Below are 16,292 nucleotides of genomic sequence, written 5' to 3'. Positions count from 1 at the left end.
TTTGTGTGTCTCAGGTGTGTTCTCTAGTGAGGTAATTTGTCCTTTATATAGTCGTTGTGAAGGATCGTTGGAGTGATGACAGAATCTTGGTCATTGAAGAATAATTAATGTCATTACTCTCTTTGTTTCTTTCTAAAACCATTTTGTCCGCCTCATTATTCCTTTCTTTAAATATTTTCTTTCCATAATGAGATTCTTTTCGGTTACGCGTTCTGGACTGGTGAGTCTGTGCCAAAGTCTTGATATATCAGAGTTTGTCTTCAGAGGATGATTATGTCTGACTTCATCAGAGCTTCTCAGTGCTCTAGAATTCTTAAGTATCAGAGTCTAGATTCAGTAATCTTTTAACGGAGCTTCTGACTTCTAAGTGTTAAGCTGGTATTTGCGTTGGTCAGAGTCAGAACCTTCTAAACGTATCCTTTCTGAGTGGCATCTGATCATCAAATATTTTGTATCTGATTATGGTCAGAATCCTGCGTAAGTGTTCAGAGTCCTGCACACTAAGAAAAAATCTCGTTAGAGTACCATTTTTGTTTCATCCTTTGTTATCATCAAAATCTTAGAGATATATTGTAGAACCAACTTCGTTCTTACAAAGCTTATCATCAAATCTGACATGTATTGATTCTTCCATAATTTGTGTTTTTGTATTGTATACTTTATAGCCTTTAGAGCGTTATGAGTATCCCAGCATAATACACTTTTGTGCTTTATAGTCAAACTTGTTCAGATTATCTTTAGTATTTAGGATAAAACAAGAACATCCAAAAGGATGAAAATACAAAATGTTGTGTTTTCTTCCCTTACATAGTCCATAAGGAGTCTTCTCCAGAATAGGTCTAATAGAGATTCTATTCTGAATATAACATGTTGTATTCACAGCTTCAACCCATAAGTGCTTAGCTACATTTGCTTCATTGATCATGATTCTGGCTATTTCTTGGAGAGTCCTATTCTTCCTTTCTACAACTCCATTTTATTATGGAGTTCTAGGATAGTATAAATCATGGGATATTCCATTATAGTCAAAAATCTCTTCAAAAAATTTGTTTTCAAATTCGCCATCATGATCACTTCTGACTCTGATGATTTTAGAGTCAAATTCATTTTGCATTTTTGAGCAGAAACTAGTGAACACAGAATGTGACTCATTCTTGTGTCTTAAGAATTTTACCCAAGTCCAATGATTATAATCATCAACAATGACAAGTCCATACTTCTTACCAACAGGTCCAAACAAGTCAATGTGTAGAAGTTCTAGAGGCTTAGAGGTAGAAACAACATTTTTATTTTTGAAAGTTGTTTTAGAAAAAATTTCTTTCTGACATGCCTCACAGAGAGCATCTAAGGAAAACTTCAGCTTAGGTAGACCTCTGACTAACTCAAGTTTGATTAGCTGAGAAGTCCTCCTCATGCTAATGTGACCCAAGCGTCTATGCCACACCCATTGCTCTTCATTTACAGACATTAAACATTTTACATTTTGATCTTTTAGATCTGAAAGCTTAATTTTGTAAATGTTGTTCTTCCTCTTACCAGTGAAAAGGACTGTGTCATTTTTTTGATTAATAGCTTTGCACGTTTTTTGATTAAAGATTATATCATAACCGTTATCAGTTAATTAACTTATGGATAACAAGTTACGCATTAATCCTTCAACATAAAGGAAATCAGGAATAGTGGGAAGAGATTCATTACCAACTATTCCAGATCCTCTGATTCTTCCTTTCTTATTTCCTATGAAGCCTCTGAAGCCAGCGTCTTTAAGTTCCAAGCTTTGGAACATATGCTTTCTTCCCGTCATGTGTCGCGAGCATCCAGAGTCCAGGTACCATGATTGGTGTTTTAACTATGTTGCACAGGATATCTGCAACATATACTATTTTATCTTTTGGTACCCATAATCTTTTGGCTACTTTATGATTAGTTTTCCCAGATTTTCTGGAAACTTTGGGTTTTCTAGCATTATTAAACTTTTGTGTATGTGCATGTGTGTAATGATAAGAAAAAGGAGATTAGGTTTGTCTTCTGCATAAGGTATTAACTCATCTTCATCAGAATCATATCCAATTCCTCTTTTCTTATTGTGACTAACATCATAAATTATAGAAGCCATTTTGCTTCTTTCAAGCCCATTGTTCAGAAATTTCTGAAAAGTTTTTTCATATTTATATATGATGGTGTCAGAAGTTGTAGAGCTTTGGAAAAAGTTTCTTCAAGTTTTAAACATTTTTTGGTTGAAAATTCATTTTCTTTTTCAAGGATAAAATTGTTTTCTTTAAGCTCAGATACTTCTTTTTCAAGCTTATCACACTCTTCAACAGTTTCTTCATGAACCCTTTTTAGGTTCTTGAATTTCTATCGAAGCTTCTGATAAGAGCTTAGAGATTCTGATAAACAGGCTTCCAGATCAAACGAGAAAAATCAGAAAATACCTCCTTAGAGTTATATTCCTTTTCGGATAAGCTTTCAGATATGGTAGCCATGAATACAACATTTGCATGTTCCTCCTCAGAGTCAGATTCTAAAGTGTCAGATTCTGAGTCATCCCAGGTTGCCATGAGTCCCTTCTTAGTTTTGAAGGAGTTTTTATTGAATCCTTCTTTTTTGGAACTGTCTTTCTTGAGCTTTGGACATTCATTTTTGTAGTGTCCAGGTTCTTTACATTCATAACAGGTTACCTCTTTGTTTGGTCAGCCTCTAGAAGTTGACTCTAGATGATCTCCCTTCTGTCTGGATCTTCTGAAGTTGTTATTTCTTTTTCTCCAGAGTTGTTTGATTCTTCTAGATGAGAGAGATAACTCTTCTTCATCATCAGGGTCTTCCTTTTCAGAGTCGTCGTCTTCTTCTTCTTCATCTTGAAAGGCTTTATTCCTTTTTGGCTTTCTTCTTTCTGATCTAGACTTCAGAGCCATCGATTTGCTTTTATGTTGAGGTTCATCTTCCTCTATCTCTATCTCATGACTCCTGAGGGAGTTGATTAGTTCTTCAAGGCTTATGTTGTTTAAATCCTTGGATAACTTTAAAGCAATAACCATAGGCCTCCACTTCTTTGGAAGACTTATGATTATCTTTTTGTCATGATATGCATTTGTGTATCCATTGTCCAGAACCTTGAGTTCTGCAACTAAAGTTTGGAATCTAGAAAACATTATCTCAACAGCTTCATCATCTTCCATTTTTAGAGGTTCGTATTTTTGGATTAAGGCTAGAGCCTTAGTCTCTTTGAATTTATTATTGCGTTCGTGAGTCATCTTGAAGGAATCAAAGATTTATTTACCTGTTTCCCTGTTGGTGATCTTTTCGTACTCATTATCGGATATTGCATTCAACTGAATAGTTTTGGATTTGTGGGGATTCTTGAAGTCACGCTTCTGATCATCATTCTTTTTTCTTTTTGCAATGACGATACCAAGAGCAGATATGGGTGGTTCATAACCATTTGTTACAATGTCCCATATGTCAGCATCGTAGCCTAGGAAGAAGCTTTCAATTTTGTCCTTCCAATAATCAAATTTCTCTCCATCTAATAATGGAGGTTTAGCGTTGTAGTTATCTCTTCCGTTGGTGTTAGCCATGATGTTTTTCTCACGCTGGATCTCTCTACACTGTTAAGTGTTTGATCCAAAAGTCAATAACAGAGCCTAAACTCTGATACCAATTGAAGGTAGAGAAAAACAAGAAAGGAGGCTTTGAATTGTTTTCACTGAAAAATAAAAACTTTTATCAACGCTACACACACCAAGGTAATAACAAACAACACAGAAGTTTATCCCGGTTCGCTTGAAAATCAAAGCTACTCCAGTCCACCCGGCCAAGGTGACTTCGCCTTCAATAAGGACTTAATCCAATAATCTAGAAAGATTACAACAATCGTCTAAGAGTTCAACAATCTCTTAGCCCTCTCAAGTCTAGAGACTTCACAAGTCACTTGAGGAATTACCGTAACTATTGAGAATTACAAGAATGTGTTTGGTGCTTATAGATAAACAAGATGAACACAACTAAAATAGATGATCAAAGATTACACAATGAGCAACAACTCGTGTGTGACAACTGAGTTTTACAATGAAAAGAATTTGGTGTATGATTCAAGGTGTATATTATAATTCTTGTGTGATAGCTTCGTGTATTGGTATGCTGATAGTGAGGCTTTTTTATATTGCTTGGAGATGATACCGTTGGAGAGAATATTGATGATGATATCTTTGTCAATAATAGGACTTCATGACATTAACTTTCTTATCCTTTCCATAGCAGTCTTGGAGTGTCTTCAATTTTATCCATATAGATATTCATACCATACTTAGAATACTTCTTTGTTAAGTTTCTGATTTTGATTGGTCAGATGATTTGTTGGGCGTGAATCAGATTGAGCGGAAATCAGAGTCTTTTCACAGATCTTGTATTCTTTAGATAGTTGCTAGTTGAGTCTTCTTCAGATGGTTCTTTGACTGATCTTCAGATAAAGCGTCTTCAGAGTCTACAAATGTACATTTATTAGAGTCTTTGGATTTTGTATGATTTTCTTGGATATGCGTATGTTCAGTGACAGATATGATTTATTTAATTCTGAGTCAGTTGTTCTAGAATTTGTCAGATATTGTTTTATCAGATTCATATTATGTTAGAGTCCTGCACACTTAGAAAATTTATTAGGGTACCAAATTTTTTCATTCTTTGTTATCATTAAAACTTAGAGATAAATTGCATAACCAAAATCTTGTTCTAACAATCTCCCCCTTTTTGATAATGACAAAAGCTTCAGACTATTGATGAAACAATGATACTTTACAAGATGGAGAGGAAAATAAATTAGATCCAGATATAGTATGACGCCCCCTAAGATTAGCAAGCTCTCCTTAAATCTGATACTTAGAGAGTTTAGAGTTTCTTACCAGAGCTTCTTGTGTTGCTTAGCCTGTTTCTCAGATATTAATTTTGATACATCCTGTAAGAAAACTTAGACTGCATAATTTATTTTAAAGTATTAGAATGTAAGCAGTGCATTATCAGAGTTAGATATTTATTTCATCAGAAGGCAGTTTATTTACTTCTCCCCCTTTTTTTGTGAGACTCAAAAAGAACAAAGTAAGAGAAAAACATGTAGAGATAAACAAAGTTCATTAGATAGTATGAGAGAAGTACATATAATAAGGCCTTAGAGGAAAAAGTACTTAGAGCACAAAGAAATACAAAATAGAAAGCCTATGGTGCCTAAGGGTTTGGAGGAGGAGGCATCCTCTGAAGTAGCCGGGTGAGAAGGTTCTAGATGCTGGAGTTGACTGAATCTTGCTTGTCGAGTTTGGATCCCACAAGTTGTTGTTCCTTTTGAAGTTCTTCCAAAGTCTAGAGCACCAACAGATAAATGTCAGATGTCGATGACTCACCTCGAGTCAGAGCAACTTCAGTAGACTTTGCAGGTTCCTCTACAGGTATGTGTGCTGCTTCTTCAGCGTCAGCTTTAGCTTCTACAGCAGCAGCCTCAGCGGCAACTTTTTCCTCAGCTTCCTTTCTGGCCTTCTCTTCAGCTTCCAGCCTAGCCTTTTCTTCAGCTTCCTTTTGTGCTTTCTCTTCATCTTCCTTGACCAGATGTGCCTCTAGTCTTTCCTCAGCTCCTCTGATGTAGTCATTCCTGACTTATTTAGAGAGTCCCTTCAACTTAAATACTTCATATGTCATCCATCTGAGAAATCCATTCAAGTGAGCCCTTACTTCAGAAGGGGTGTCATTTAGACTGGATTGTTTAGATAGCTCTCTGAGCCTCACAGTTGAGCTTTCTGAGAATATAGCAAATACCTCTTCCAGGGTTGGAAAGGTTGGTTGAGGTTCGGAGGTTGAATTTATGGGTTCAGATGGAGTTTAAGTGGTTTCAGAGGGTTCAGTGTGAGGTTCAGAGGATGGTAGAGTGATTGAGGGTGCCGAAGGAGGTGCGGAGAGAGAAGGTGAGGGTTCATAGGTTTCTGGGACAGATAAAGTCTGTTCAGAGTTTGTTTTAGCTTGAAGTTGGGATAAATTAAGAGAGGAAGGGTCAGGAACTTCTGGTTGATCAGTGGCAGAAGAAAGGTTATGGTATGGAGGAGATGAGGAAGGTGAAATGGGTTCGTTTAGAAGTAAGGCCTCAGATACGGGAAGTGTTGTAGTAGTGAGGTCAAATTTTTGTAGAGGGGGTGAGGACGTGTTGATTTCAAAGTTATGGGGTTCTGAGGGAGTTGGAATGGAGATAATGGGTTCAAAAGTAGAATATGTGGGGGTGGTTGAGGTAAGGAATAATATATTTGTTTATACCCGGAAGATAAAGGAGCTTCAGAAGGAAAATACTTACTTGGAGCGGAGGAGCTCAGAGGCACAAGCGATGGAATTGCCTAAGGTTCTCCCAGCTTCAGAGTCTTATTCTTCTTCTTTAACTTCTCAAAGGGCTCTCTCTTCCTCTTCATGAAATTTGGTGGTTGTTGTGGTAGCCAGTCCATAGAGAACTCTGAGATGTCAACACCTTGAGATGCCAGGTCTTGAAGGTAATGAGCAATAACCTCTGGGGGATCTATCTTAGAGAAAAGATACAACCCAATTGGTATCTTACTTTCAAAGCTTCCCAGGAGGTGTCCAACATTGGTTTGACTAAGACTCTGCCAATGACCCCCATGCTCTTCAGATTTTTGGCATTCAGAGGCTTGCCAACATCCACGGTTACATATTTCATCATGTTGGTGGAGATCATGTGGTCCACCATCCCACTTTCTATCAGGACGTCAGAGATTAGCCTCCCTAGAAGAATGTAGTTTATGGGCTTCATGTGGTTTCTTGTATCTCTGACTGAATCCCTCAGATATTTGAAGAGTAATGAGGGAAGATTCAGCTTTAATCCTTTCTGAAGACAATACAGGATACACTTCTGATATGTGTTTATGTAGTCTGATGGGTTTGAAGCTAGACGATAGTGGATGGTTCCCAGAATAATCTTCAACCATACCCTCAGATTCTGGTGAATCTCCTTGTTCTTAGAGGTTTTCCCTTCTGGATTCTGATTGAATATAGTAGGGGCTATCTCCTGGGACATGTATTTTACTCTAGGGTTGATGTTGTAGATCCTTCTGCCCCCAGTCTTTTCCATGTTCAGAAGCTTGGCTATGGACTTATCTGTGATGACCATTTTTACCCCCAGGACGTAGGAGAAAATGTAATGGTCATCGCAGTATACAAATCTCCATAATTCCTTAACAACGAAGCCGTAGACTGGACCGTAGAGTCTCTTGAATTAATTTCCCCATCCTTGTTTCTCTAGTTATTCAGTGAGATCAAATGTCGTTATGCTTCAAGTTGTCAAAATCCACTAGTGATTCTATTAAAACTTTCAGCTTCTCAAATGGCGTGGCAAGGTTTATGTGAGGGGGGCGGTCAAGAACAAGGGGTTCTTTGTAGGCAGTTTGGAATTTAGAAAAAATTATCTCAACAGCTTCATCATCTTCCATTTTGAAGGCTTCATATTTTTGTATTTAGGTCAGAGCCTTAGTCTCTTTGACTTGATTATTGGCTTCATGAGTCATCTTTAAGGAATCAAAGATTACTTTACCTGTTTCCCTGTTTGTGATCTTTTCGTACTCATTGTAGGATATTGCATTCAACAAAATAGTCCTGGCTTTGTGGGGATTCTTGAAGTCACGCTTCTGATCATCATTCATTTTGCTTCTTGAAATGATGATACCAAGAGCAGATATGGGTGGTTCATAACGATTTGTTACAATGTCCCATAGGTCAGCGTCGTAGCCTAGGAAGAAGCTTTCAATTTTGTCCTTCCAATAATCAAATTTCTCTCCATCAAACACTAGAGGTTTAGCATTGTAGCTATCTCTTTCATTGGTGTTAGCCCTGATGTTTTTCTCACGTTGGATCTCTTTACACTATTAAGTGTTTGATCCAAAAATCAATAATAGAGTCTAAGCTCCGATACCAATTGAAGGTAGAGAAAAACAAGAAAGGGGGGTTTGAATTATTTTCACTAAAAAATAAAAACTTTTATCAATGCTACACACACCAAGGTAATAACAAAAAACACAGAAGTTTATCCTTGTTCGCTTGGAAATCAAAGCTACTCCAGTCCACTCGGCCAAGGTGATTTCGCCTTCAATAAGGACTTAATCCAATAATCTAGAAAGATTACAACAATCGTCTAAGAGTTCAACAATCTCTTAGCCCTCTCAAGTCTATAGACTTCACAAGTCCCTTGAGGAATTACCACAACTATTGAGAATTACAAGAATGTGTTTGGTGCTTCTAGATAAGCAAGATGAACATAATTAAACAGATAATCAAAGATCACACAATGAGCAACAACTCGTGTGTGACAACTGAATTTTACAATTACAAGAATTTGGTGTATGATTCAAGGTGTATATTAGAATTCTTGTGTGATAGCTTCGTGTATTGGTATGATGATAGTAAGGCCTTTTTATATTGCTTGGAGACGATACCGTTGGAGAGAATATTGATGATGATATATTTGTCAATAATGGGACTTCATGACATAAACTTTCTTGTCCTTTTCATAGCAGTCTTGGAGTGAATTCAATTTTATCCATATAGAGATTCATACCATACTTAGAATACTTCTTTGTTAAGTTTCTAATTTTGATTCGTCAAATGATCTGTTGGGCGTGAATCGAGTGAGCGAAAATCAGAGTCTTTTCGCAGATCTTGTATTCTTCAGATAGTTGCTAGTTGAGTCTTCTTCGGATGGTTCTTTGACTGATCTTCAGATAGAGCGTCTTCAGAGTCTACAGATGTACATTCATCAGAGTCTTTGGATTCTTCATAGTCTTCGGATTCTGTATGATTTTCTTGGATATGCTTATGTTCATCGTCAGATATGATTTATTTAATTTTGAGTCAGTTGTTCTTGACTTTGTCAAATATTGTTTTATCAGATTCATTTTATGTTAGAGTCCTGCACACTAAGAAAATTTATTAGGGTACCAAAATGTTTCATTCTTTGTTATCATCAAAACTTAGAGATAAATTCCAGAACCAAAATCTTGATCTAACAAGAAATACTTCAGGAAAAAAAGTTTGTTAAGTGTTTTGCAGGGTTATTTCTCAAGAATCAGAATGGTTCTGAATATGCTCTTTATGAAAAATAATGGATTTGAAATTCAGATAAGAGAGACCTTTTGAAGGTTTTGAAGAAGAGTTTCTGAAGAAAAGATTCTGAGGTAAAGCCTATCATAATGATGATGTTATCAACCAGTTCTCTGGACAACATCAACTAACTCCTGAAGATAAACCAGATTTTGACTGAATATTCACTCTAGTACTTCAAAAGGTAAATCAGGAAAGTCTTCTTTCATTCTGATTTTATCTTTATAGGATTATACATCTCAAGGGGAGCTTTGTGCTTCTGTAAGATGTATTATTCTATGATTACCATGTACAAAATTGTTCATCAAAATACATGTTTTGTCATCATCAAAAATGGGGAGATCGTTAGAACAAGATTTGGTTCTGCATCTATACCTTGAGTTTTGATGATAACAATAGTGTATTTGTGTGAGAACAATTTTGGTATCCTAATGGTTTGTTATTGTGTAGCTTTAACAACCAGTTCTAATTCTAATCATATGATATGCAACATCATCAGTTTCTAAACTTTGCTTTCCAAATCCGCTTCTGCGCCTACTATTAGAAGTTCTAAAAGACATCAATATCATTGCTGCAATGTTCTTTCTGCTTCTATGTTATTTCACTCATGAGAAGCTTCTGAGGAGACACGATGTTGTTGTTGCAATGTTCTCTTAGTTCTTGCTTCTGGATGTGACTCTAATCACCTAACTTCTGAAGAATGGCAAGCTTCTAAAGTTGTGTTATGTAGCTGAAGATTCTGAAGATCTCAAGATAGATGATTGAAGTTATCAAGATTCTGACTGAGGATTTTGAAGACTCTGAAGATACTAAAGACCTCAAGCCAGACTACTGACGTCGTCAAGGTTCTGACCCAAGGTTATGAAGTTTCTGAATCCAGCTCTTTGTTTCTTCATTTCATGCTTCATCAAGTTTTTATCAGAAGCCAATGAATTTGAAGATAAGATCAAAATGGGAACGTGATCAAATAGTATATGATACAAAATGAACAACCTTTCCACTACCTAATTCTGTGGACAAGGACAGTATTATACATCACATTTGTCACTATTTTGTGGGTGAAAGGACAGTACGCATTATCATTCCTTTCCCATCCAATAGTGGACATCCGCTCAAGAAGCTTTCCCTATTTTTACCTCCAACAGTCACATGCTTATGTTATATAAGCATGCACTGGAGACTCGAAGAAAAGGATGGCACACACACTTTTGACAAGCTATATTTCTTTGAGAAAATTTACCGTTCTTTGTATACAGTTTTCTTTAAGTGTTTGATTTTCATTTGTGTAAGTCTGCTTGTATAAAAGCATCTTGTAACACATATAAAATATTTTTCAAACTATTTGTTTGATTCCTTAAGAAGGTTATCCTTGAGAAGATAAAGAAAGTTGTTCTTTGTGATTCCTTGAGGAGACTAAGATTTAGTTGGATCCTTGAGAAGACAAATAAGGTTATTATTTGTGTTTATTGTAATTTGTTGATTATAGTGAATTAAGTCCTTGTGTATAAGGAAAATCACCTTGGCAGGTGGACTGAATTAACTTTGAGTTTCAAGCGAACCAAGATAAAAATCCTTGTGTTTTTATCTCTTCATTATTAACTTGTTAGTGGTATTTTTGTTTTGGAAAAAGCCTTTGCTTGTAAAACCCAATTCAAACCCCCCATTTCTTGTGTTTTTCACACCTTTAACCTTTTGTTAGGAATTCCCCTTCTTTTTTCTATTACTAAGGAGTCGTTGCTACCTTTGGTGTGAGAAAGAACCATATCCCCAGCGAAGTCATCCTTCACCCTCATCTTCTTCTTAACTTTTTGTTGAGAAGTTTCTCATTGTCTTTCGCATGAGAAGTCACATTTACCTTTAGGTGCTTTCTTGGCCTTTTGTTGTGATTGTCTCATATGCCTCGTGCATGAGAAAACTATCATACCCTTTGGCAAGTATCCTCTACCTTTTGTAACAGGAAGCTTAACCATTTCTCAGACAGCTTGCTTGCCTTTCGCAAGAATGTCTCTTTGCCTTTTACAGAAGATTTCAGTCTTAGTTATATACCCTATGTTACTTGTCTTTTGCAAGTACAGATGTTTACTTCGTGGAATCCTGCAGGAATATCTCAATCACCACTGCATGTCAAAACTTGTTAGTGGAGACAGAAAAAGAAAAAAGAGGAAAAAGAGAGGAAAAAAATAAAAGAAAAAGAGAAAGACAAAAAAAATTACGCACTACATAGAATTAGCATATTACATATGTCATACATATCTAACCTCTCATAAATACCCATTTACCAAATAACATTTCAATCCCCGATAGTTGCCTTGTACAAAGATCAGTTTGTTCATCCCATATACCAGTGAAGAAATTCATTGAAACCTATCTTCAGATTATAGTCATTTAATTCAGGGGCAAATTTTCCGATATTTTAGTATTTAATTCCCTCCTACCTTGAGTGTCTGGAAGCCATTGCTATCCATACATTCAGGTCCGAGAAAATTAAATATGGGCAACTGTCATACCCCAAAATTCACCCTACCCTTCACAATGTTCATCTAGGTTACTAACCCTAATCATTTGCATATCCTTATAAGCATTCATTTCATCTGCATAAGCATGGTTCAACACAAGAGGACAAGTGACTTGGATTCATGGCTTTGTGCTTACACCTAGTGAAAACTAGGGTTCATCAGCAACTTGAGGTGGATCAATCAATCAAACCCTAATTTGAGGGTAGCTCTTGATGCTTATGTATTGTGTCCATCATTAGTGATTCAACTTTGGCTTCTTAGTGAAGCAAACCCCTAATTCTTGGAATATGGTTGTAAGCATCATTAAGATCATTTCAAATCCCTAAAACCCTTGTTTCTGATTATGGCATTATCATTTATGGTGTGTGCATTCAAGGATTGAGGATTAATTTTATTCATCTGGTCCATTATGGATGGTTCATGTGCTTGGAAGATTCATGGTCTTGATTCCTTGATTCAAGATCTTCTGCTTGGTTGGTTTTCATTGGTTCAATATTATGCAATAGCGCAAGTCATTTGATTTAGGGGCATTATGGTCCATATTCAATTGTCAATAAAAAATACGCATTTCTACATGCGTTGACTTTTGGTCAATTGTTGACTTTTTGGTCAACCAATTGACCAAAGTCAATCATCTACCTTTAAGTTCTTAATCACAAAACCATGTTCATTATAAAGTCCATTTTCAATCTTGATTCATTTTTACATTTTAAGCAACTTTGAACCATGTTCATTTCAAACCATAACCCATGATTCATTTTTTACATCAAAACCATTTCCATATTATGTCCGTTTTCGAATCAAGTTCATACATAATTTCAAACCACATTTCAATTACATTAAACCAACATATTCCTACATTCCAATTCCAATTACATAAACCATTCAAACTTTCCCTTTTATGTCCAACACAAATTTATTCTATTTCAATTACATATTATTTTCATTTAACCAAATTAAAATTACAATCAAGCTACATTGATCCGAATCCCAAACTCACATATTCAAGTTCAACATTTGGAGGGTAATCTTTTTCATTACTTGGAAGAAACAAGTATCATTACAAGCCAATTTTTTTGACATATGATGGTTCGTTATAGACTTTTTTCCCGCCCTGCCCCTTTCCTGAAATCTTTTTCCCAATATACCCCAGTCTGGAAAAAAAATCTCAATCTACCCCCTTTTTCCTAGTAAACTCGTCACTCCAATGGACGAGGGCCTGAAGGCCCAATTCGTGTAGTTAGGGCTTGGCCAATGAATGGCCGAGGGCATGAAGAAGCAATTTTTTTTTATTTTTTAATATTATAAATAATTTATTAAATAGTAATAATAATTAATATAATTGATTTTTAATTATTAATTCTATATTTAATTAATATAATTGATTTATTTAAAAATAATAATAACTTTTTATAAAAAAATATTTAAAATAAAATGTAAATAATAATAGTTTTTCATGATAATAAAAAAATTGTGATATTATTTTTTTTTAAATATTAATAATAAAAATGATTAATTTTTAGAATATTAATAATAGAAATAATTTGTGTCTTATATATTAATAATAAAATTGATATGTTTCCCTCCAAAATGTCAATAATTTTTTGGGAATGATATCTTTCCCGCCAAAATTTTTTTGTGTTTGTACTGTCTCGGTCAATGATTGGCCGAGTATTCAAGTATTAATTTTTGTATAAATAGCAGAACTTGTAGAAATGTAACTCAGATCACCAAATCCTTTCTTTAGGTCATAATGTTTGTTTGTGGTCTTGTATTTTATGGACACGGTGAAAAAATGAGTGTTTGCCTTGATCCGCAATGGAAATTCAGAACACTGATTTCAGCCATCCACACTGGCTTCCGACAGTTGGGCGGGCGTCGTATGAAGGTGAGGAAAGTAGAGTATCGTTGTCCATACATAACGTTGACTGATGCAAGCCCCGATGGTACGTACATGTATTACCTGGATCGTATAGAAAATGATGAAGATGTCCAGTGTATGTTTTCGGCACATAGTGGTGAAGTTAATAGAGGAGTTGAAGGTCCACTTGTGTTGGTTGTTGTTGTTGATTAGTTTTTTAATTACCAGTTGTGTTGGTTGTTGTTGTTGTTTAGTTAATGTGGTCGTACTTTGTAACCATAACCCTTTGATTAACAAATGTATTTCATAAATGTTTGTTCCCAAAAGACATTAGAAATACACAATGGTTTATATATATAACGTGCATAGTAGTTAATAAATAAATAAAAAAACATAATCATCAGAACGGATATTTAAAACGACAACATAATCATCTGGAAGGTCGTTGGGATGGTCCTGCAACATTAGGACATTTCCTACGCATGTGTCCTATTTCACGGCAAATTCCACACCTTCTCTTTTCCTTCTCAACGTCGTCCATCTCGGTTCTAATCCTGGTGCTGTTTGGGCGCCCTTTCTTCCTCCTTCTCATAGAGTCGTCGTGGCAAAGAGTAAATCCTTCATATTATGGCCAATTCTCCTCATGGGGAAGTCCTAGGAAACTCTCCTGATAGACCTTGAAGACGTTAAGAATTTTGAAGACGTCTGGAATGTGAATGGAATAGTCCTGGCGTATGCTCGAACATGCTGCGATTACATGGGAGCAAGGTAAGTGAAATGCCTGAAATTTCCCACAGTCACAGTGTTGTTTCCTCAGATCAACACTGAACGTTCTGATTGGTCGATCATCGTTATGATTAATCTTCTCTTGGACCATGAAATAAAATCTCTCTCGATCGAACTGCATGACGTTGTGCGTGTTAGCTTTGATGACTTCCTCAGCCATCCCCTTGTTGCAGTTATCAGTGAAAACCTGCCCATAGGCTAACATTTTTGTCCACTGATGGCCTCTTCTACCAAATAGTGATCCTAAACGATAGTACGTAGATTTGACCAATGCAGTGATTGGAAGGTTTCGGGTTTCTTTTAGCACCGAGTTCATTGCTTCTGCTAGGTTAGTTGTCATGTGACCCCAGCGTTGCCCTCTGTCAAATGCCCTAGCCCACTTCTCGCGAGGGATGTTGTCTATCCATGATAAAGCTTCGTTGTTTGTTCTTCGGATTTCCCTCCGATAGTAGTTAAATGTTGCCTCTGTTAACGCATAACCCATGTTAACAACTATTTTCCGCAGATCCTTGTCTTTAATCTCCCGCATGAAGTTTTGCGCGATATGTCTAATGCAATAGACGTGTGATGAAGAAGGAAACTGCCATCCATTTTCCGGGTTGTTGTATGCACTCTTTATCAATTCATGCCTGTCTGATATTAGGCATAGATTTGCTTGGGGGGTAACATGCATTCTCAAATTCTTAAGAAAGAAACTCCAGGATTCCTTTGTCTCACTTTCAACCAATGCGAACGCTATCGGAAATATGTTCCCGTTCCCATCCTGTGCCACAGCCATCAGCAGAGTCCATATGTACTTGCCATACAACCAAGTTCCATCAACCTGCACAATTGGTTTACAATACGCGAAACCACGTATACATGGTCTAAACGCCCAAAACAGATGATGAAATATCCTTTGGTCACCCAAGTATGAACCATCATTTGAAATCACTGGTAGGGATTGTAATTCTATAATGGTACATGGTAGATATGTTTTCATTACCAGTATCCACTGCGGAAGATCGTTGTAAGATGTCTCCCAATTTCCATACAGCGACTCAATTGCCTTACACTTTGCAATCCATGCCTTTTTGTATGATATGATATATCGGTATTTCTCAACGACATGAGCGATGATAACCTTCACCTTAAGAGAAGCGTCCCGATTTACAAGCTCCATTATGCTCTTGCTAATCATTTCTGAACTGAGTTTTGTATGGTCTTGTGACATGGAAGTGGTTGTGCACGTATGAGGCCCACTAGACTTACCAACTCTCCACCTTGAGTTGCCCTTGCGCAAAGAGACCCTGCATTTGAAATTGCATGTTGAATTTCTACATTTGATGACAAAACGTACATTGTCAGATTTAACCACAGAAAAATCTAGACTACGTTTTATATGTCAATGTTGCAACGCCAAAACACACTCTTCTTTATCTTCATACTCGATGCCCTCCTCTATTTCGTCAGAATTGTGAGTTGGTATGAAACTGCCGAAAATGGAGATTGGTTCAGCATCATCCAAACTTATGTTTTGCATGTGCGCAGGTGGGTTGTACAAACTAATTGGTTGCGCTCTTAGTGCAATGGCCGATGTGTCGAATATGTCCCCATTGCCATCGTCATCGCTAACACCAAATAGATCTTCAAATCGAACCTCCTCAAGATCATCCTCACTATTCTCGCCCACCTCTTCATTTGGTATGAAAGGTTCATTATTTTGAGTCGGCTCTTCGTCAATGGCTTGACTCATTCCATAGTCGTGTGACTGTACAGATTGCGTTGGATAACCGTGATTTTCGTTGTGAGTCGGTTGTTCCTCAACATCTTCATTGTCACTCAGTTGTTCTTCAAGATTATCGACTAGACGAACATATATCTCAATGCTGGGTAATTGAGATAATGTTACATGACATTGAAACATCAACCTGACATCTTCGCCGGTCTTAATCGGTGTCATTATGTGAAAGACGGTATTATCATCTCCATTAAATAATGGTTGACGATAAATGATG

At 36.5% G+C, this 16,292-nt stretch overlaps 1 protein-coding gene across 1 annotated transcript; it reads right to left on the bottom strand.

Moving 5' to 3' along the window:
* Positions 1–4,963: 4,963 nt before the first annotated feature.
* Positions 4,964–15,457, bottom strand: LOC127121976 (uncharacterized). The gene is made up of 4 exons (XM_051052396.1): positions 15,281–15,457; positions 14,412–15,118; positions 5,391–5,635; positions 4,964–4,968 (listed from the first exon to the last, which is right to left on the bottom strand). The coding sequence occupies exons 1-4, from the start codon at positions 15,455–15,457 to the stop codon at positions 4,964–4,966; spliced, it is 1,134 nt and encodes a 377-aa protein (XP_050908353.1).
* Positions 15,458–16,292: the final 835 nt, after the last annotated feature.

Source organism: Lathyrus oleraceus, chromosome 2 (assembly GCF_024323335.1).
Source record: "Lathyrus oleraceus cultivar Zhongwan6 chromosome 2, CAAS_Psat_ZW6_1.0, whole genome shotgun sequence".
Lineage (NCBI taxonomy): Eukaryota > Viridiplantae > Streptophyta > Magnoliopsida > Fabales > Fabaceae > Lathyrus > Lathyrus oleraceus.
This window is presented reverse-complemented; position numbering and strand designations above follow the sequence as displayed.

Coding starts and splice junctions, on each gene's coding strand:
- LOC127121976 (XM_051052396.1), bottom strand. CDS start 15,457: ATGGAGCTTGTAAATCGGGACGCTTCTCTTAAGGTGAAGGTTATCATC. Junction 15,119..15,280: donor ATCTTCCGCAGTGGATACTG/GTAATGAAAACA, acceptor CCAATTGTGCAG/GTTGATGGAACTTGGTTGTA. Junction 5,636..14,411: donor AACACGCACAACGTCATGCA/GTTCGATCGAGA, acceptor TAAATAAGTCAG/GAATGACTACATCAGAGGAG.